The sequence below is a fragment of the Stegodyphus dumicola genome, chromosome X2, assembly GCF_044657685.1.
Source record: "Stegodyphus dumicola isolate Sdum_Otavi_A_Nest chromosome X2, ASM4465768v1".
NCBI classification, from domain to species: domain Eukaryota; kingdom Metazoa; phylum Arthropoda; class Arachnida; order Araneae; family Eresidae; genus Stegodyphus; species Stegodyphus dumicola.
The window spans coordinates 32,837,365-32,860,272 of record NC_140781.1 but is presented as its reverse complement, the minus strand read 5'-3'; the positions used below and the strand labels follow the sequence as shown (position 1 = coordinate 32,860,272).

General features: G+C 31.8%; 1 protein-coding gene across 2 annotated transcripts in view; it reads left to right on the top strand.

The window, feature by feature from the left end:
* The window catches only part of Ranbp16 (Ran-binding protein 16), a 195,164-nt gene that overhangs the window by 21,732 nt on the left and 150,524 nt on the right, over nt 1-22,908 (top strand). For both annotated transcript variants that reach the window (XM_085808991.1, XM_085808990.1), the window contains exons 5-6: nt 19,846-19,920; nt 20,118-20,267. In XM_085808991.1, the coding sequence (XP_085665117.1) occupies nt 19,846-19,920; nt 20,118-20,267 (225 nt within the window). The remainder of the gene's footprint in view (nt 1-19,845; nt 19,921-20,117; nt 20,268-22,908) is intronic.

Here is a 22,908-nt window from a genome sequence, read left to right as displayed (position 1 = left end):
TGCTACTGGGGTCATTTTTCAACCCTCAAGTAATATTTTATTCTGTAATGTAAAAATTTAAAGTTTATGCGCTGGATTTTTTTTAATGTTATATAACATTTTATAAATAGGCAATTATTTTGAAATATGTTTTTTCTTGAATTGGCTTCAAATAAGCACTGCTCATAATTAAAGATAAATTATATCATAGTTTTTAATTTATTATTAATTTAATAACCACACATACTCACATTTATTCATTGAAAATCAAATCTAGAGTTCTTAGTATGTATGAAATACTAAAATTATTTTCCTTGATCAGCTTGTTTTATTTATGCTTTTAAACATATTTCATAAATAACTTGACAATTGTTGCATACTGAGAATTCAATGCATCTTTAAAAATCTTTTTCGGACAAAGATGTCTTTTTTGATTATTTCTTGCTTTTTATTTTTTGTTTTATTTTCTCACACAGTTTGTCTGAATGCAAATTGCAAATCAGTACCTAAAAGACAATTTATACTTCTTTGCATTTATGGTAAGATTAATGGCCAAGCTAAACTTTGTAAGGAATTAAATCTATGTATTAAAATATCTTAAACTAAGTAAAATGTGTGCTTTCACTGCTGGCATAAATTGCATAGAAATTAGTCACTGTTCACTTTGATCTAATGCCCAGGGTAGAGGCCAAGTGGCCAGGAGCCATATTTATCTTTTTTTTCTTTTTATTTAAATTTTCCTTACTCTGTTCAATCCAGTGGGGCAAAGATTGAAATTTTGCTGTATTTATGAAAAAGCTATTAACAAAAATCATTTAAACATTACCCATGGCTAAAAACTAGATTGAATTTCGATAATGGAGTGGTTGTAGGCTTTCCTTGGAGAATTTGCACAGTTTGTATCTTTGGGCCTTTCGATAAATTTAATTTTCATTACTATAGGGAAAGACATGATTTATAAATGTATTTAAAAGCTAATTTGTATTATGTGATCTTTTTAAAAGAAATTAATGCACATTTGCTTATTCTGTGTACTAGAAATGTTTTAATAGATTGTTTTTGCATTATTTGGATGGGCAAAGAATTAAACGAAAATTTTCGAATCCATATGAGTTACTGCCTTTACACTGTAGCTTCTGCTTGTTCTGAACTACAGTTTTTTTTTTTTTTTTCAAATTTTCAATCAACAAAGGATTACAGAAATCATAGTTCTACTGAAGTAAACATCCAAGAACACTGACATTAGTTTACATAAATTGTTAACTGTTCAGGTACTCTTTTCTTGAATTGTAATGCATCTTTTGTTGGTTGTAATTAAAATAGGTTGGAATTTCTCTAAATCTTTGCTACTTGAACAATTTAATGTATTATATGGTTTTATAAATATGCCATTCTGCTTTTTGTGCTGAATTAATTATTAAATAACCTGGCATTTGAATGTCTGTGTGCTTTTCTTTGTGTGTGTAATTTTGAATGTAAAAATATTCTTAAAAATAAATGAACTGGGAAGTAAAAAAGGGAAAAATGATATGAAATTGAAATAGCTGTGAACATGAAATGTTGAGACTAGTTTGGCAATCACATATAATTATGGATACTCGTTATGTACTGATTATTCACAATTTTGACAAAGTTAGTGGCATGTACATTTTCTAGTTTTTTTTCTTTTAATGTGTATTTGGTTAGTGTCTCGTTTTGCCTTCAAACATCAGAAGAATTAGTAATGGAAATGAGTGTAATCAGTTATTCAGTAAAACATCTGTTGCTAACACAAACAGTGCATTTACAGATCTAATAAGTGACAACTCTAGTTTCAGCATCTCAAAACAACACTCCAAAATATAAATGGCGTAAGATAATACTCATTAACCTTCTGGGCGGCCAGGGTTTTTGCTAAGAAAGCACAAATCTCCCAAAACTACTATGAGAACAAATAATTTTTTTGATTTTAATGCAAAAACTCTCCTGCTATTTCATACCTGGATTTGTTTTCTTTTGATATATTGCCTTAATTTCGTTGACATATTTTAATACGCACATATATATACATTCTTGCAGATATCGCAATAAATATTCTAGGCCGTGTATATACGGCCTTGCCGCTTAGAGGGTTAATTGTCAAATACACATGAAATGCAACTCAAAGCCATTTTTCTCCTTTTGTCATGAAAAGAATGAGCTGAAAACCAAAAATGTAAACAACCTCCACTGTTGCCATATATAATTTTCTAAATTGTATCAGACAAAAATAATATTAGATAGAGGTTCAACTTAACATCCTCCCATTTAAGTTAACTTTTTATCTTACACATTTAACTTATGAAAGAAAATTCTAAATAGTTCATTAGTCTCTGAGGTACTTTGATTATACGACCTGCTCTAGTTTTTTTTAATCTGGGGTTCAGTTACACGTACGTAATTAGAGGCAAAATTCTCGCAAGTTTTGTCTCCTACCTTCTCAGTTGAAGAGTTTTCAGTAATGGGATCATCATTGGATACTTCAAGTGGGTACAATCCTTTGACAATCTCATTGGATGGAAGAACAGCTGGCATTTAAAATTCTTATGTGTCCTCCCAAAAGGTAAGTGTGCACACTAAAGTACACTAATTGAATCGACGAATGGTGCTGCCTATGCAACTAACTGCACGTCTAACTTACAGAATCAAAAGTTTTAATTAGAATGAAAGCGTCCACAGTCTAAGCATGCTTACTGACATCACAGAAAATATATACTGAAGTATTTTCACTTGTAGACCTTGAACCAAAATGTCTGGGAAAATGAACCTTTTCTAAACAGTCCGTGTCTTTCAGCCATTTTAAAAATGCACTTCTCGTACAGAAATCAACTTCTTCATCCCATGTTATCTTCTGCTTTCACGTTTCTTGAAGCAATATATTAGGGATAAGGATAGCAGGACAACATATATCAAGAAGATCAAACAATCTATTAGCTATAGATAAGATTAACTGCTTAATTACTTTTCCAAGCTACCAGTATTTATTTGTAGAGTGTCAGATTGTTTATTCCAAATTAAACCGAGCACATTCGTATCAGCAGAAGCATCATCATTAATGTCATTGAACTCCCACCCTCGAAGCTCAGTTTTCTCTCAGCAATTACTTCAGTTGATACATTCATAAAAAGATTGAGTTTGTTTTCATTTTTGACACAACTGACACAGTTGTCAACATAGACACCATGCATAAGGTTTTGAATGTTACTTTTTGGATATGAGGATTCACCAGTTTCTGTTTTCTCAAAAACAATTTGTAAGAGAAACTGTATAGTAGAGTTTAATAGAAAAGGGCTGCTTGCTACATCAAAAACTACATGATAGTGCCTGTACTCTTTCTGCTGACCATCACTATCAAGCTGTAAGAATCTTAAAAAAATTTCTATTAATGGGTGAAACACTTATAGAAAGGATCTTTATATATCAGCAATTAACACCTATCTCTTCATTTTGAAATTGTGTTTAAATTCTCGGAATCTGCTCTATTAGATTTTGACTTTTTTCTAAGCAGTCATTAAGACTAGGAAACCCCTTTACTTTGGCCGAGTTTTGTAGTACTATTCTCTTTGATAACTTCTTGATGAGAAAGGTAAAGAACTTGAACATGATCATTTTTTGCAACCTCTTCAATTACTCCCTCTTCTAGTCATTCCTTAAAAACATTTTCATAAGCTTCATAATTGTACTCAGTTTTGAGATGTTTAACAGTTTTGTTCAATCTCCTCTTGGCTAAATCAAAATAATGTGGCAGTAGTGGATGATCTTCCAACCAGGGCAAATCAACCTCAAAATGATCATCTACGTGGACTGTATTTAGGAAATGTAATTGAGCAGCTTCTTGCAATTCAGTCTGGCTTTTCTTGACTGATGAGTAAGTAATGCCAAGTGTGCCCAAGGTCCATAAATCTGATATTGTCTTTACTGTAGACAACAGGGACATAACTAATAATGGTGATGTACACTCGCTTCTTGAAGTATTGGACATTTTTCCCATAACTGACGATCCAAGTTTCGTTTCGATGGCTACGAGACCACAAGGTATCTATCTCACGATGACCAGCTGTCATGAGTTTTCCAGGAACATCAGCCCCAATAAGGATTTCAATAGGATCTTCACAATCATCCACAAGATTTATATTATAAAAAGCTAACTCTTGGACAAAGTTTGTTGACAGTAGGGGGCATTGACTTACAAGTAATTTGTTGACTAAGAACATTAAAGTTACAATTATAATTTCCATGTACCCTTGATAAATACAAAGTGTATATGTTGTGTTTGCATACCCCTGAACCCCTCCCCAATTAAAAGTATTGCAAATATTCACAATTCTGAGGTTCATATTTCATTTCTTGAGCTGTATTTCAAAAGAAATTCAATTGCTGTGAAGCTGTATCAATAATAGCTCTTGTGACACATTTTTTCCCATTACCTCTAATTATAACTGGATGGTTGCCACATTACGTCTGGAGTAGAAGATAAGTTGGAAAGAGCTTGATCAGCTTCAGCACTAATCTCAGTTTCTTTTTAGCTTCGGGGGATTCTTCATTTTTGGGCAAAGTTATTTGGTTCATTTTTCTACATAGAAGAATGTGGTGTTTTTACCACAACACAAGCAACCAGCTTTCAAGTTATAGTCCCTGACTGAATGTCTAGATTTTAAACATAAAAAAGCATTTGCGAGATTGTTGAACAAGTGACTCCCTCTGCATTAAAGACTTGCTTTTAGACAATCTCCAGAATAATGTGAATTAGAACAGAATATGCACTGTTTTGACATTTGAGATGAAGTTAGAAAGTCTGTCACACTAAGTACATTTGAAAACTTTCCACTCTTAAATTTGTTATCTATCACTTTTTTCTCATTGGAAAAATTATTATATTTTACGTTTGCTTTTGACTTTGAAGCGTTGAAACTTCAAGAGACTAGAAAAATGCATTCTTCAACTTCAACTCCATCTTGTAAAAATTCCAAAATACATTCTAAATATTTTTTCTCAATTATAGTTTTACTATGATTTGAATCATCTGGACTCGCCTTTTGAACTCCACTATGAGCAGATCTATAGTGCTCCCAAACAACAGTTTCTTTGGGTAACGATGATTCAACTAGAGGAAATAACATGGCAGCATATTTTTCCCTAGTCACCCCTAATAGTTCAAGTAAGCGGAGTTTATTCTGAAGTTGACCAAGCAATTTTCTTTTTGTATTTTCTGTTTTCATACCCATTACGAGCTGAAGTTTCTGGCATTGGTAGGGCTTTGCACAGAATAAGGAAGCTGCGCTCAAGAGGATAGAGTAGCTTTTTCGAAATGTCAGATAGATAGCAGTTTTCTCTTGTTTTGGTTCAGTATGAACTGTGCAAAATTTCAAAATTTCATTAAGCTCGAATAAAACTACAGAACAGCTTAAAACTCATGGTACTCGTGGAATTTTCAGGACAATTCTGTTTTTGAAGAACTAATGCTAAATCTCTGACGGATACTTGAATGAATAATTCTTCTCTACCAAAACACATTTTCAGCTGTTTTAAAGCTTTTCCATAACTATTACCACCTGGAGGGGGGACTCTTAATTAATTCTTTGGCAGGACTGCCTTTTTTCATTGCTTGGGATTAATATGAAAATTTATCATGAAAATCAATGTCCCAATCAATTTTTTTAAACTATCCCGATAAGTAGAACCAATTTCTCACATTAACATTAAAAGTAGATAATTTTATTTTTGGATAATGCAATAAAGTGTTTGGCTGCAAAATAACATTCAAACTTTCATCCTTAGAAGATAAATGTCTACCTACTAGTGTTTGTGGCTTCTGTGTAAGGATCTTAATGATCAATTTATCTTTCTGACTCATCTACCACTTTTTCTATTTTGGCATCAGAAATATTTTCAGAATACAAGAATTGTTTATATTTCTCTTCAGATGCTATCATTAATAAAGCTTTCTCTTCAATTAGCTTTAATTTATTAACTTTCTCAACATAATTCAGTTTAATTTCTTCCTCATCAAATAAATTACAGGCTCGAGTAAACAACCTTCTAAGTTGTTTTCTATCTTTCAATAGTTTCCATAAATGAATAAAGAATAAAAACAAAATATAGAAATATTTTTCACGCACTCGTAAAAAGCAGCCGTATCTGGTCCTCGGACACCATTTGTCTCATTATGCCTTCAAACATCAGAAGAATTAGTAGTTTAAATGAGTGTAATCAATTATTCAATAAACATCTTATTCCAACACAAATAGTTTATTTACAAATCTAATAAGGGACAACTGTAGTTTCAGCATCTCAAAACAATACTAAAAATATAAATGGCATAAAATAATACTCATTAATTATCAAATACATATGAAATGCAACTCAAAGCCATTTTTCTCCTTATCTCATAAAAAGAATGAGCTCAAAAACAAAAATGTAAACAACCTCCACTCTTGCCATACATAATTTTCTAAATTACATCAAACAAAGATAATAGAGGTTCAACTTGACAGTGAGTAGATGAAAGCTTTAAGCACTGCAAATCTACTTGTATGCTGTATCCATTATGTTTAGACAGAATAGGATACAGTCAAAAGTTGTTAATTCGGACACCCATAATCCGGAATGATCTATAATCCAGACCTCAAAGCTAAAAACTTTCTGCGCATGCGCCGCGTTGACACATGCGCATAGGCGTTTACGCGTGCACGTAAGACCTTTTACCACTGCGCATGTGCATGTGCGCAAGCGCAGAATACGTTTTCGTGTGTGCATTTTATGTATAACGGACGATATAATATAAAATTATCTAATTATCTATTTCAGTTAATGTTGATGATTGCGTTATTACTTAATCTTCGAATTGGATCCGGCTTATTATTTTTTGCAGACTGTAAAAGCAATTTTATAAAAGTAAACTTGAACTTTCGATTATGTCAAATAGAATTTCCGTTTTTGGAGCTCCCAAAGGATCGTACAAAACGAAAGTATGTTTCGATGTCCATCAAACAAAAAGTGGAATTGCTGCAAAAAATGGATAAAGACATGAAGAATGTGACAGAGAGGTTAGTGAAAACGAAAAAATTTCGATTGACAAGTTAGTCGGTATTCTCGGCACAACAATTAACGGGACTTGAACAGCGGAACTTTGTAACTGAACAAGAAATTGTGTATGTTTATAGAATTAAAGAGAAAGTATTATCACATAAAACGAAGCAACTTAAAACAACTTACACTAAAAGAAATGTTCAATAAAGTAAACAAATAAATATTAAGCTTTTTTTTTTTTTTTTCTAAATTTTGATACCCTTTAGATTATAATTGTTCTTTATTTCATAAATTAAGGTTTCATATTTTTAATTTTAGAATTTCTGCATGCCATCTTACGAGATTTAAACTGATGATCTATAATCCGGAAAAATCGATAATCCGGAATCGCCGAAGTCCCGACGAGTCCAGATTAACGACTTTTGACTGTATAAGAATATACAGAATAGGTACAGATATAATCAATATATTCTGTCTAGACAGAATATATTGGTTATATCAAATTCTTTTACTGCAGAAATAATTGCTTGTCTACTGTTATGTTTTCGGTGGTTAATATTTCTGTGCTAAAATGTGTGAAGCATTGTACTTCATGTATTAGCAGCATTATAATTTTGAAGATGTTCATGTCATGCATTCCGATTGACAGCTGCCCTATCTTGTCTAAAATGTTGAAAGATATTTCAAAATTATTAGACTCATGCTGTTTGTAATAATGACAATGAATTTTAGCCTTCAGATTTTCAGTGCATGGTCTGTATTTTAGTTTTTAAAGCCTGCTGAAAAAAAGCCGGAATTGAGTGAAGATTTTTATCTAGTTTTCCTTACCTTTGGCCAGTATTTAAAACTTGTAGAACTTCAGTTTTTATTAATTAATTATTTGTAAAAATGTATGTTTTATAAATACTGGATTCTTTCCTTTTACTAATGAGGGCCAACTCTTTTCAAAATTCTGAATTATAGCCCGAATTGAGTGAAGATTTTTATCTAATTTGCTAATTTTCCTTCCTTTTGGCTAGTATTTAGCTAAAGTTTTGATTAAACTTGTCGAACTTCAGTTTTAAATAATGCAGTCTTATACAAAAATATTTCTTTCAATAATTCTCTATTATTTCAATTTCTAATTAAAAAAAATTTAAGTTTTAAAATTTTCTACTTTAAATTAAAATTAAATTAATTGAATTAAAATGTTTATTTGAACTTTTTACTTTACTAAAAATTTTTACATCTTTAGTAGTTTGCAACATCTATTTTCACAAACAGTAGCGGTTCAAAATTTTTAGTTTTTTACGCATTTTAACAATGCATCAAAGTTACCACAAAACAAGCATTTTACATTAAAGTTTACAGCATAGGGTTTTATAATGGCTCTCACAGGGGGCAGCTTAACACTAAACTTTACATTGTATTAGCACCCTCTATTTATACAGTTTGTAGTAACAAACTATTCAACTTCACCTAGTTTGGTAAATGCTAGTCCACACTCGTGAATTCAAGTATGTAGTTCTAGGTAATTTAAATTAAAACTTGCTATTTACTAGCCTTTTTTTTATTATTATTATATTTTGATAGATTGTATGTAGTTTATTTTAGGTTTACATGTATAATTTATGTAGGAGGAGTTTTCAATAGGCAAAAGAAACTAAATTACTTTGGTTTTCTACTTTTAATTGACGTTTAATTAATATTTTAATTCCTAGTCCTTTTACTTGCTAAATTTCTCAAAATTCCTATTAGTTAAAAATTTTTTTTTTAGGTAATTCACAACTTTTGGTTTTACTTTTGGTTTTGAACTTTACTTTTACCGTTGCCTATATGGATGACGAAACACGAATTGAGTAATTGAAGAGATAGGTTTGGATAGCCTTGATAAGTCTGTCTCCTGCCTGCTCAACAATTATTCACTTATGCAATTTAATTTGGACCTAAAAATTCCTTTAAAAATTTTTTTCATATTACTTTTTTTGGAATATTATGTATTTTTCATGGTTTTAGATACGTTCACTTAATTTACATATGCTTTTAGAATTTAAATGATATTGTAAATTAGTGCGCAGCAATAATTTTTATTTTTTACTTTTGCAATTAAAATTTCTTAATTAAATTTTAAATTCATATTAGCTTTATATAAATGGAGAATATTTGTTAAGTTTAATATGTATATATATATATATTTACTAAATAATATTGATTATATTATCTCCTAAGATTAATTTTAGTAGAATTACCTTAAAAGAGTGAATCCATACTTATTAAGTTCTATTACGAAACATGTTTTGAAGTAACTTGAATGTAAATTGTTAAAAATGTTTAATGGGGACTTGAATTAAACCATGAATAACAAAATTTCAATTGTAAAAAGAAATAAATTAAAAGCAAGTAATTAAATGTACGTAATCATTGTCATTGATCGGAAATTAGTTGACTTGTCAAGGGGAACAAACCAACTCTCGTTCAATGAACGATAATTAAGAAATAAATACGAAGGTGTTTCGTCCTTTACTCGAACAATAAGGTGATGCCAAACCGGCAATTCAAGCTACGCCAAACAGTTTCGTGAATAGAAGTCATTAAGAACCAATGCAGAGAACCAAAGAACTCATTCTAATTAAGCATTTTAGCTAATTCAATTTTGAGTGAAAAGCAATTTCTGCAGTAAAATTGATATCGTTCGAGTAACTGCCCCTCATCATGTTTATGCATTTTAGTTCAATATTATTTGTAAAAATTAAACATTGGAAATTGTTATTATGAAATAGAATTCAAAGTAGTTGAAATAAACATAAGAAAATTACAAAATATAAGAAAAATAATGCAATCTTTGTAAAAACACATCAAAATTTAAAAAATAAATTTTTAAAAAAATATATAATAAGAAAAGTGAATGTACATGAAGATATAAAGGCCAGAAAAAGCATTAATTAATTTACGTTCTTTCTAGTGGGGAGTGGACAAAGTGTTTTCTTCGCGTCTGACTCAGAAGAGTTATGTTTCAGAAATTCTTTAGCGGCAGTGGGGGTCTTTGAATTATATCAGTCGGTAAGACTTGTGTGAAGTAATTTATGGTAGTGAGAGGGACTAGGAATTCTTGAGGGACGTATGTTGTGGAGCTCTTCCTTCAACTGATAGTCATCCAACTTATACCGCCTTCTCAGGTTTAGGAACAAATTATCATATCTCTATCAGTTAAATGATTTAGAGTGAGTATTTAACGCCTGCTCTTTTAAGGCAATGGTTAATAAATTGATTGGCCGTTAAATTATTTTTGAGAATTTTAATAAGGAGCAAAATTTGGCGTTGTAGATCTCGTATCCGTGCAGATATTTTTAATTCATTGTATTTGATTTATTATTGTATTGTTAATTACTTTTTTGGATATGTTGGAATTCCAATTTATTAATTTGTTAGTATCGAAATTGAAGTTTCTTGTTTTGTCAAAAAGTAAAATTTTTTTGTAGTTAATGATTTGAAGATCTAGATAATCTATGCTATATTGTGAATTATTAGTTTTATTAAGTGTAAGACAATTTGGATAAATTTCGGAGTGTTCTATTTTATTAAAATTATTAATTGTAATAAGTTCTTCAATATATCTGTAAGTGTCCTTGTAGTAATTTAATTCTTGTGGTTGTAGATTTTGTTTGGAAGTTAATAGTTTCTTGGGGAAGTTTTCCAAGTCAAAAAAACATTTCAATTGTTTTTTTAATGCAAGTGTATCCAAAGTGGGTAAAAATCTCGTATTATTTTTTAATTTGCTTCCTCTTTTTCCTCTTTGCGTATTGTTGCTGCAAAGCTTAAATTGGCTGAACATGGATTTTTTAGAAGTATCTCTATGACTATGTATATAAGTGTTAAGCCCATAGGGATAAAGTGAACGCTGTTTTAGTATATAGAGTGATTCCTGAAAAATTTGTGTTTTGTGATATCTAAGATCTGAAGTTGAATAGAGTTGAAGTCATGGTGTTCAAAGTGCTATCAGTTGAAGTATTTGTGCAGAGTGTAATTACTAAGCTGTATATAATGTAAAAAGCTAATTGTCTTCAGACTTACTTTACTTCAGGCTTCAGGCCATGCTGTTACTAAAAAAATAGGCCTATTTCGTAATCTTTAGTCTGTCAAATAGCTCTTTGACAGTAAAAATTCCTTTTTTCCTTAATTTCTTAATCGTTACGACACGACAATTAGCCAGAAATTAATTAATTTCCATTCACAAGTATTTAAAAAAAAATAACAGATGGTTTCACTCAAATAAGAGCTCCACAACATACGTCTCTCAAGAATTTCTAGTCCCTCCCACTACCATAAATTACTTCACACAAGTCTTACCGACTGATATAATTCAAAGCCCCTGCTGCCGCTAAAGAATTTCTGAAACACAACCCTTCTGAGTCAGACGCAAAGAAAACACTTTGCCCACTCCCCACTAGAAAGAACGTAAGTTAATGCTTTTTCTGGCCTTAATATCTTCATGTACATTCACTTTTCTTATTATATATTTTTAAAAAAATTTATTTTTTAATTTTTGATGTGTTTTTACAAAGATTACATTATTTTTCTTATATTTTGTAATTTTCTTATGTTTATTTCAACTACTTTGAATTCTATTTCATAATAACAATTTCCAATGTTTAATTTTTACAAATAATATTGAACTAAAATGCATAAACATGATGAGGGGCAGTTACTCGAACGATATCAATTTTACTGCAGAAATTGCTTTTCACTCAAAATTGAATTAGCTAAAATGCTTAATTAGAATGAGTTCTTTGGTTCTCTGCATTGGTTCTTAATGACTTCTCTTCACGAAACTGTTTGGCGTAGCTTGAATTGCCGGTTTGGCATCACCTTATTGTTCGAGTAAAGGACGAAACACCTTCGTATTTATTTCTTAATTATCGTTCATTGAACGAGAGTTGGTTTGTTCCCCTTGACAAGTCAACTAATTTCCGATCAATGACAATGATTACGTACATTTAATTACTTGCTTTTAATTTATTTCTTTTTACAATTGAAATTTTGTTATTCATGGTTTAATTCAAGTCCCCATTAAACATTTTTAACAATTTACATTCAAGTTACTTCAAAACATGTTTCGTAATAGAACTTAATAAGTATGGATTCACTCTTTTAAGATAATTCTACTAAAATTAATGTTAGGAGATATTATAATCAATATTATTTAGTAAGTAAATTATTTTTAACTTACTTTGCAGCAATTACGCAAGTAGTAGAATAACTCAATTTCGCACTAAGTGAATTTAAGATCATACAACATTGTATATATATATTGGAACAGAGAATCGAGACTAATAAATTTTCCAAGACACTTTGTCTAAATAAAAAATTTTGTAGCGAAAAAGTTTCAATTGTCTGTTTCGGCGAAACGCGTAATGGGGTTAGCTTGATTCGACGTTCAATCAGATATTTCCCTTGAGAAGCAAGTTTGGATGTCGAGTTCAGCTAATTTACCATTTTCCGCTTTCTATTTTTATCTGATTTTGTTTGTTTTATGTTTTAACTTGTTACTTGGTTTGATTTTCATATGTATTAATTTTTCAAGTGGCACATCCATAGGTATTTTACTGTATTTTTTGCCATTACTAGTTTCCAACGCTAAGTATTTTACTGTGTTTTTTTCTTTTCTCGTGTAGCATATTTCTTACCCTTCAATGACATTGTTTTAAAAATGTGTTGAACTTTTTGGAGCCACAGCTCCTGGTAACTTTTAGGCGAGCTTACTACAATTTCTAATTTACTTATTTTGCAGCATATTGCGCAAAGTGTTATCTAGACCAAATTGGTCATACATTATTGTACTAACTACCTTGCTCGTTATATATATATATATATATATATATATATCTGCGTGTGTGTGTAAGAGGAAGTGTTCTGTCCTCTGAAGCAGATTTGTTAGAAATATGATCACAATGTTTTTAAATCCAAAAGCAAGTGATAATATTTATGCATAAGATTGAAATGTTAAAAAGGAAAGCAGTACAGTACAAAGTCCGAGATCCGGACTTGTCGAGACTTCGGCTGTGCCGGATTTGGGATTTTTCCAGATATTAGATCATGAGTTTAAATCTAGTAAGATGGCATGTAGAAATTGTAAAATTAAAAATATGAACTCATGATTCATGAAATAATGAAGCATTTATGATCTAAAGATTAAAAAAAATCAAAAAAAAAAAATCTTATTTTTACTTTATTAAACATTTCTTTCAATCTAAGTTGTTCAAGTAGCTTTGTTTTTTGTGCTAATACTTTATTTTTAATTCTATAGACAGATATACTTTCTTGTTCAGTAACAAAGCTTCATTACTTAAAGTAACTGCTGGGTTGAGAATTCAGACTAACCTGTCAATCAAAGTTTTTCCTTTTCAAAAACCTGTCTGTCACTTTCTTCACTATCGGTATTCTCTGGCTCTAGAACCGTACTATAGATTTCGCCAGTGGTTAATTGATTGATAATTGGGACATTGTCATCACAATGAAAAACTTCTGTGAACTACTCTTTTTCCCTAATTTCTGCTGCTCAGTGCAGCCATGCGAGCTGTGGCGCTGTTTCTGCCTGTATGTGAAAAACAATTCAGTTTTTCTTAATTCAGATAGCAGCAAATGTAATCATTTGGCCTATGAGTATTATTAATGGAATCTATTTTTAGCATATGAAAAGAAATTTTTGTTAAACCTTTCCTCGTCGACATTTCCTGGCACATTAAACTTAAATCTATAATCGGCACCAAGGGTAATGTCAACAGAAAAGAGTACCCTTCTCTGTGTTATTCAATTATTAATACAAAAGAAATTCATTTAAGCATGAGTGATTATTCAAATTGTCATGTGTTGATAAACATATGGGGATAATAGAAAAATATAATAAATAATGATTTGCCAGGTTGGTGTCAAGGACATAAAATATTAGTTTGTGTTAAATCAAGTTTCAATAAATGTCAGTTTTATGTTTCTATGTAGAATGTTTCAGTTTGAAATATATGCCAAGCAGACACACAGCTACAGAGTCAAATTATTGATCGCACAAATTTATGCTAAAATGATTGTTTCTTAAATAATATAGTATTTTATTTAGTGTCGAAGTGAGATTAAGAATCGGGACATTTTGCATGTTTTATTATGAGCTGGAAAAATCAAATGCACATGCGTAAAGCATACACCCCACAAAAAATCTTAAAACAAAAATGGTTGTGGTGGCTTTGAGGTCCGGATTTCAGATCATTCTCAATATTGGACGTCCAGATCTCGGACTTTGTACTATAATTATTGAATCAAGAAACATTCAGATGTAATTTACAATTTAAAACAGTAAGAGAAATATGAATTACATTGCATGTTATCTTGCAGATAATTCATTCTGTTACTACCAGTAAATGAGTGAAATATCAATAAATAAGAAAGCTGCATAAAATTTCAATTACAGTACAAAGTCCATAATCCAAACTCGTCGGGACTTTCGGCAGTTCCGGATTAGGGGTTTTTCCGTATTATAAATCGTCAATTTAAATCTGGTAAGATAGCATGCAGAAATTATACAATTAAAAATATGAAACCGTAATTTATGAAATAAAGAGCAATTATGATCTAAAGGGTACAAAATTTACAAAAAAAAACTTAATATTTATTTGTTTACTTTATTAAACATTTCTTTCAATGTAAGTTGTTTGAGTTGCTTCGTTTTTCTGTGCCAATACTTTGTCTTTGGAGCAGTAGTTTTCTATAAACAGACATAATTTCTTGTTCAGTTACAAAGTTCCACTGTTCAAGTCCTGTAATTGCTGTGCCAAGAATACCGACTAACTTGTCAATCGAAATTTTTTTCGTTTTCAATAACTTCTTTGTCACTTTCTTCACTACCGGTATTTTCTGGATTTAGAACCATACTACAGATTTCGCCCTCCATTAGTTGATTGATGATTGGGGCATTGTTGTCTCTATGAAAATATTCTGTTATATCATCTTCATTTATTGCCGGTTCTCCACATTTCTTTACAAAATCTAATAACTGGAAAATTTCACCTTTAGTTTGCGATGTCTGAAAACCTTCAAATTTGCGGCTATCATCTTCATCGTCCTCACCATGAAATATGGTAGCTGGCCATAAATTATGCCAAGCATTTTTTAATGTATCTGGAGACACATCCTCCCAACGCACATGTGCATGCGTAAACACATTACGCGCATGTGTAAAGCATACAAAAAAGTTTGTCGCTTTGAGGTCCGGATTATAGATGATTCTGGATAATGGACTTTGTACTGTACTTCATATTACAAATGACAGTATTCCGTTTTTCTTGAGCTGAAGATATTTCCCTGAAACAAAGTATACCCAAAATGAGCTTATAGCTTATGTGTAACATGAAAGGGCATGATACGCTGAGTGATTTGTTAAAAACGGAATACTTAAATTCTGGAAAGTTTTAGACTGGTACTAGTGTGAAAAAGAAATAGTATAGGGCAGCGGTTCTCAACCTTTTGACTAATATATATTTCCGTTGCACAACCTATGTGCATTAAATGTGCACACATAAAAAAATATTAGATTAAAAATTCGTTGCCATTTTAATTATCAAAATTTAAGTTATAATACTTTAGTTCTAAAATTTACTGTGAAATTTGGACCTGTTTAAGAGAGATAAATTTCTGTATGTCTGGTCTTATTTCATTTAGTTTTAATCATGAATTAGGTTCTACTTTTAATTTTGTTCTCTATTTATTTTTCAAATACAGTCAAAAGTCGTTAATTCGGACACCCATAATCCGGAATAATCTATAATCCGGACCTCAAAGCTACAAACTTTCTGCGCATGCGTCGCATTGACGCGTGACGCATGCGCAGAAAGTTATAGGCGTTTACGCGTGCGCGTAAGACCTTTACGCCTGCGAATATGCATGTGTGCATGCGCATAATACGTTTACGCATGCGCATTTAATTATAACGGACGGTATAAGCTAAGGTAAAATTATGTAATTCAGTTAATGTTGCATATTGCGTTGTTCCTTAATCTTCGAACTGGATCCGGCTTATTATTTTTTGCAGACCGTTAGAGCAATTTTATACAAGTAAGCTTGAACTTCCGATTATGTCAAATAGAAATTCCGATATATATTTACTAATATGTAAAGGATCTACAAAGCGAAAGTATGTTTCGAAGTTCATTAAACAGAAAGTGGAATTGCTGCAAAAAATGGATAAAGGCATATCCTTTGATTATCTAATCATTCCGAAATATGTTTATCAATTTCACGCTGCTCTGCGGGAAGAGGGAAACAGCGTGGCGCGCAATGAATTGGAAGTTATCTGTCAGCACTATCCTTATCTTCAGGGCCGATGTTTTTATTTTATTTGGCTTATAATTCCTTACTAAATGTAGTATTTCATCTCGATGTACTCTGTCTTTGATATGATTTAAATCAAGTTCCTCGTCATTATAATTCGCTTCCGATAGTGAAGAAAGTGACAGAGAGGTTATTGAAAACGAAAAAATTTTGATTGACAAATTAGTTGGTATTCTCGACACAGCAATTATAGGACTTGAACAGTGGAACTTTGTAACTAAACAAGAAATTTTGTTTGTTTAATAGAATTAAAGAGAAAGTATTATCGCATGAAAGGAATCAACTTAAACAACTTACATTGAAAGAAATGTTTAATAAAGTAAACAAATAAATATTAAGCTTTTTTTTATATAACTTTGATACCCTTTAGATCATAATTGTTCTTAATTTCATAAATTACGGTTTCATATTTTTAATTTTAGAATTTCTGCATGGCATTTTACCAGATTTAAACTGATGATCTATAATCCGGAAAAATCCTTGCCGAAGTCCCGATAAGTCCGGATTAACGACTTTTGACTGTATAATGTGGAGGAATATCTTTGTTCACATAAATAGGTTGTTCTGAAAGGCCATACAAATTTAATAGCTTTATTGCCTTTAAATTTTTTTTTTTTCGGTTAAAAAAGCCAAAAGTTAAAAAGTGTGTTATTGAAATCTTCAGTTAGAGTTCGATCACGGGAAATTTCTATTGAAATTGTTACTTTTCTTCACGAGATAAAATTTCAACAAAATGCATTTTTAATCCAATTTTCTTTTTCATAATCCTGGGGAAAATACATAATACAATGTTGAAATTATTTATTACATCCAATTTTGAAATTATTTATCAATGGAAAATAATGAATTTTAATGTTGGATTCTTTTATTTTCAAATTAATTTTGGTTAGAAAATTTTCTAAAAGTGGTAAAAAGCTTGAAATATTATTATTCAGTTCTTTGATTATGAGCTCGAGTTTTTATTATTACATTTATCTCTAATGGTAAACCAATTAAAACTTTGTCCTTGTAATCCTAAATGTAATTCACTCAAAAATACCAACTAAATATTCTAAATAAGCCAAACATAATTCACTAAATAAACATTTTTTGCAATTCAGATTTTGAATGACAGAGGAAAATTTGAATTTCTGTTTGAAGTTCAAAACGGTGATTGAACACTTTGCTTGCCTCTGGATAACCACCTTGCTTTGGGATGTAACAAAAGCATTTCTTTTTCACTGCCCATCTCTTGGCATAAAATCGCAAATATTTTTTAATTTAAAGTTCGCCTTTTAATATAAATAACAATTTTTACAGCTTGATTCAAAACGATTTTCAGGATTTCATGGATTTTTTTTCCTATTAAAGCTTGCTGAATGGAGCAGTAGTAAATTTAGTTTCAAGTGTGACTTTCTTTATTTGAGAAATAACACCAGAATGTTTTCCACCATCTTGACAGAGCCTGAGCTCAGTCAATGCATACTGCAATGCATACTGAGAATGATATTCTCCAAAGAATATCATTCTCAGACTTAAAATAGTCAATTACTTTGAAAATTTCATTTTCAATTGCTCTATCATGAAGAGATTTACAAAATAAATACTCTTCTATAATTCGTTTATCTTCTTTGAAACATATGTAAACTAGTAATTGAACAAAGTTCGTTATGTCAGTACTTTCATTCAGTTGCAATGTGAAATACTCAGTGTGTTATATTTTGAATAAGTGTCTTTTTTAGAATTTGCCATTTTATGAATTCAATTTTATGAAAATACAGTGTGTACACTTTTTCATTGACTAATGTTAAAACGATATCTTTAGCTGCTGGTAATATAAGGTTTTCTCCAATAGCGTGAGCCTGCCCCAGTCTTGGCAATTCTTGGGTAACTTATTATCTAACTAGCTTCCAGAGCCTTTTTTTTTTGAAGTAACAAAACCTTTCATTACTTGTTTGCTGTTTTTGAACTCCAGTAATTTCTTAAAATATTCTTCAGATTTATCCTTTAAATTAGCATGCTTAAATTCAGGGTATCTTTTAAGAAACAATGGTGTAATACTTTGATTAGATAATTGTTCACCGCAAACAACAAGTAAACCCAAAGGATAAATAACTCATATTTTCTATAAACAATTTTTCTTTTCAATATTCATAGTGCTAGTAGATTGTCCTGGATGCATCTCCTGTGAATCATCACTTTTCCACTCAGTCAATCCTAGCCTTTTTTCCATTTTGAAAGTCTAGGTTAGTTTTATTATTTTTTCTCAAATATTTAAATGCAGAATATATTATGAATTCTTAAAAAACTAATGACAATAGTCTCAAATCGCATAGAAAATTAAGGAATACAAAGCAACAAGAAGACAAAATATGTGATGTTAGAGACAGCAAATTTACGAAAAAATTATTCTGATTGAAAGTAGAGCAATATGAGCGCAGAAATGGTGGCGAATAAAGAGTAGACATAAACTGTTGAAGTGTAGACATAAAGTGTAGCTAATAAACTGATCAACTCTAAAAGAATTAATGAGATACTACAGTACAAAGTCCGTAATCCGGACGTCCATTATCTGGAATGATCTATAATCCGGACCTCATAGCCACAAACTTAATCATGTGTGTAATGCGTTTATGCGTGTGCGTAAAGCCAGTAAAACATTTACCCATGCGCGCTTCTGATAGTGAAGAAAGTTACATTGAAAGAAATGCTTAATAAAGTAAACAAATAATTATTATGCTTTATTTTTTTTTGTAAATTTTGATACCCTTTCGATCATAATTGCTTTTTATTTCATAAATTACAGTTTCATATTTTTAATTGTATAATTTCTGCATTATTATAATTCTAACATTATTCAATGCCATCTTACCAGATTTAAATTGATGATCTATAATCCGGAATCGCCGAAGTCAAATCGACGAGTCCGGATTACGGACTTCGTACTATGTTGTCTTTTTATAGGACTCATTTTTATTTCTTATTAAGTACAACAACCATTTCTATTCCTCTTTTTAAAAACATCATTTATAACAAATTTTGTATGTATATGGCTAGAATATTTGTGAAAATAAAAACTTATTATTTTTCTAAAGTCTATAAGCTGCTATTGACTTTGAACGAAGCTCAGGTCGCATACATTTATGAGTGTTAGAGAAAGAAACTTAAATAGAATGTTGGAGTATTTAATTTTTGAATTTAATAGTTAAAAATACTTTATTTCTTTGCATACCACTGATTGAGAATTGCTGGTATAGGGCATATTTATTCATTACACAAATTTTAGAATTATACACAGTTACCCACCATTGAAGCACTGGGAAATTTTTGGACATTGAAATAAGAGCTAAAAGAAATACCTTCATTTGCCTCAAACTATGCATATTCACCCAAATAATGTAATGAGTATCTATGTGTAAAAATTGCTCATCATATTGTTTGATTTTACAGCTTTCTTTTAATCTAGACACTCCACAATTTTTTTAGGGCTCTGTGGAGTATTGTTCCATAGGTGTTCAATTGCTTTCTCAAGTTACATGTGAGATCAACCAAATAACTGAAGTAGGTTTATAGCTTTTTCTTAAACCTTTTGGAAATTTTACATTAAAATTTATTTTAGCTATGTATATATATTTGTAATTGTCAGTTGTAACATTCATGCAGCATAACTAAAATATGAATGTATTTCATTTACCTCTGCATTTTTTTTGTAGTTGTTTTGGACATTTTTATATCTTTATAAATTATTTTGTGTTTAGGCTGAAGCCAATAAATCATTGACAAAACAGCGTAAAGCTGCAACATCCTTTAGAGACACAGAGTTGTATGATATATTTCGATTAGCTTGTGATTATTTGCGAGGAGCTTTAGAAAGTTGGAAAACACCAACTTTTAAAGATGAAGCTGAGGTATGTTGTACTATGCAAATGCTTTCAATGAAGGCAATTTTATTATAAATATATTTAGCATGAAAATATGTAATAATATGCATCAATATTATAGCTTGAGAATAATATTTCAGTATGGTATTTTATAAAATGATAATTTGAAGTACTTGATTTGTGCAAATTCTTTTTCTGTGTAGAATGTGAAAGCATAGTCTCTCAGCCCAGAACCCCAGAATTTTATTTTAGACATGAGAAACTTCATGATATGCCTCTTCATGTAGACATGATAAGCTTTTGGAATTACTTTATTTTCTATCTATATATATACATGCTACAACACTGCATGCACTATATACCGGGTGGCCATAATTAAACTGACAGTGCCCACAGTGTTCTGTAGCGCGATCTATTTGCGAGAATGACGCCACATTTTGTAGGAAGATTAAACAAAAGGGGGGGGAGACCAAGGATTCCGCGAAAAAACAAATTAGTTCCCAAAGTCACCGCTAGGGGAATATTTGGCGCTGTGTAATAGAAAATAGAGTGTTAACAAATGCAAATTAATACGGAATAAAATTACCTTTTATTATGCACATTTTCTGATTTAGTTCAAGTGCAATATGGCAACACTTTTAAAAAAGCGTACAATCTACATAAACACCGATAAAGTCTCGTGATCTGCAATATCACGTACGCTAAGCAGAAGAAGTTCTTTATTCAAATTCCACTTTACATCCATTCGCACAGTGCCAGCTGCTTGGGTTTTAAAAGGCAATGTGTTACGTTTCGAATCAATCGGATTGAAAGTTTATGTGCAACGTCTCCTTCTTTAGTCGAGCATGCATTACTGGTCAAATTCTTTTACCTCAACCAGTGCAACGTGTCAGTCGCTCTTTGTGCTTTTAGAACGCACAAAAAAATGCGTAAAGGTATCGGTCCTGTATCAGTTAATGGGCTAAAAGCAATGGTTGTGACGCTTGAGAAAACAGGTTCTCTGAAGGTTCAGGCAGAGGACGAAAACCTGTACCACAGGATACAATCGAAGCAGTTGCCACGGCAATTGTCGACAGAGGACCAGACAATATTGCTGCCATCTCTAGTGCTCATGGAGTAGCTCGGAATATGGATATGCCTTACAGTACAGTATGGAAAATCTTCGAAAGATTATCAACTTCTATCCGTACAAGATCAGTCGTGTACAGGAGTTACTGTACCCCGACCATGATAAGCGATTGACTTTTGCTCTCACGTTTCTTGCCAGAATGGAGGTGGATGATGCTGCCATGGAAAATCTTATGGGGAGACGAGGCCCAGTTTTACCTGAATGGAACTGTGAATACCCAGAACTGCCAAATTTGGGATGACAAATCACCACATGCAGTCACAGCAATTCGCTTACATTCACCAAAGGTAACTGTTTGGTGTGGGTTCACAGCGGAATTTATCGTAGGTACATTCTTCTATGAGAACATTACCCGGACAGGACCGGAAACCTGTTCTGTTACCGGAGAGAAATATTGCCACATGTTGAACAGCTTTGTCATTCCGGCACTTCAGCAAAGACAATGCCCGGGGAAAATCATTTTCATGCAAGATGGAGCCCCTCAACACGTTGCTGTACGAATGCAACAGATGCTACGACAGAAATTCACAACAGAAAGAGTCATTAGCCACTATTTTCCAACTGCATGGCCACATTGGTCGTCTGATCTTACCCCATGCGACTTCTGGCTATGGGGTTACCTTAAGTCCAAGGTCTATCAAGGAGTGGTCCAGGACCTGGCTACGTGTGAAGGATAACATATCACGGATTGTACGGGAGATTCCTGCAGACATGTTACTTTCTGCTGTTGTGCATACTGTGCGCAGAATGCAATATGTTGTCCACAACAATGGCAGCCACATTGAACCTCTTTTGAATGCAAAATAAAAGGTAATTTCCATATTGATTTGCATTTGTGAACACTCTATTTTCTATTACACAGCGCCAAATATTCCCCTAGCGGTGACTTTTGGAACTAATTTGTTTTTTTCGCAGAATCCTTCGTCCTCCCCGTCTTGTTTAATCTTCCTACAAAATGTGGCGTCGGTCTCGCAAATAAATTGCTCTACAGAACACTGTGAGGACTGTCAGTTTAATTATGGCCACCTGGTATATGCACACACTCTATAACATTAAAAGCGATGTGCCAAGGAGTTATCTGAAAGGGATGAAAAACAGTAGTGATACAAATGTTCTGAAGATGAAACACTAACAGTATCATGGGGATTGAATGCTTTATTTAGGTAATACAGCTACAAGGAAAAAAATTGTATTGGCCCACCTCTGGCCTTGAAGCAAGCTGTAATCTGTTTGGGAGTCAACTCTTGGAGTTGCCAGATGTCCTCCTCCAAGATTGCTTGCCATACATCTTCCAGTTGGTAAGTTAGATTGGAGTGATCCAGGGATGATCAGAGAGGCCTCTGCTCCTCGGAACCCACACATGTGCTGTTTGAGAGAAATCTGGTTATTGCGTTGATTAGAGAAGTGTTGGAGAAGGACAAAGACAAGTAGATTATCCTAAGTTCGGGTGCAGAGCAGCTTTGCAGGGTACAGAATCTCATCTACTAACCGCTATGCTGTAAGAGTGTTGTGATGACAACCCAACTGAATCAACTGAAA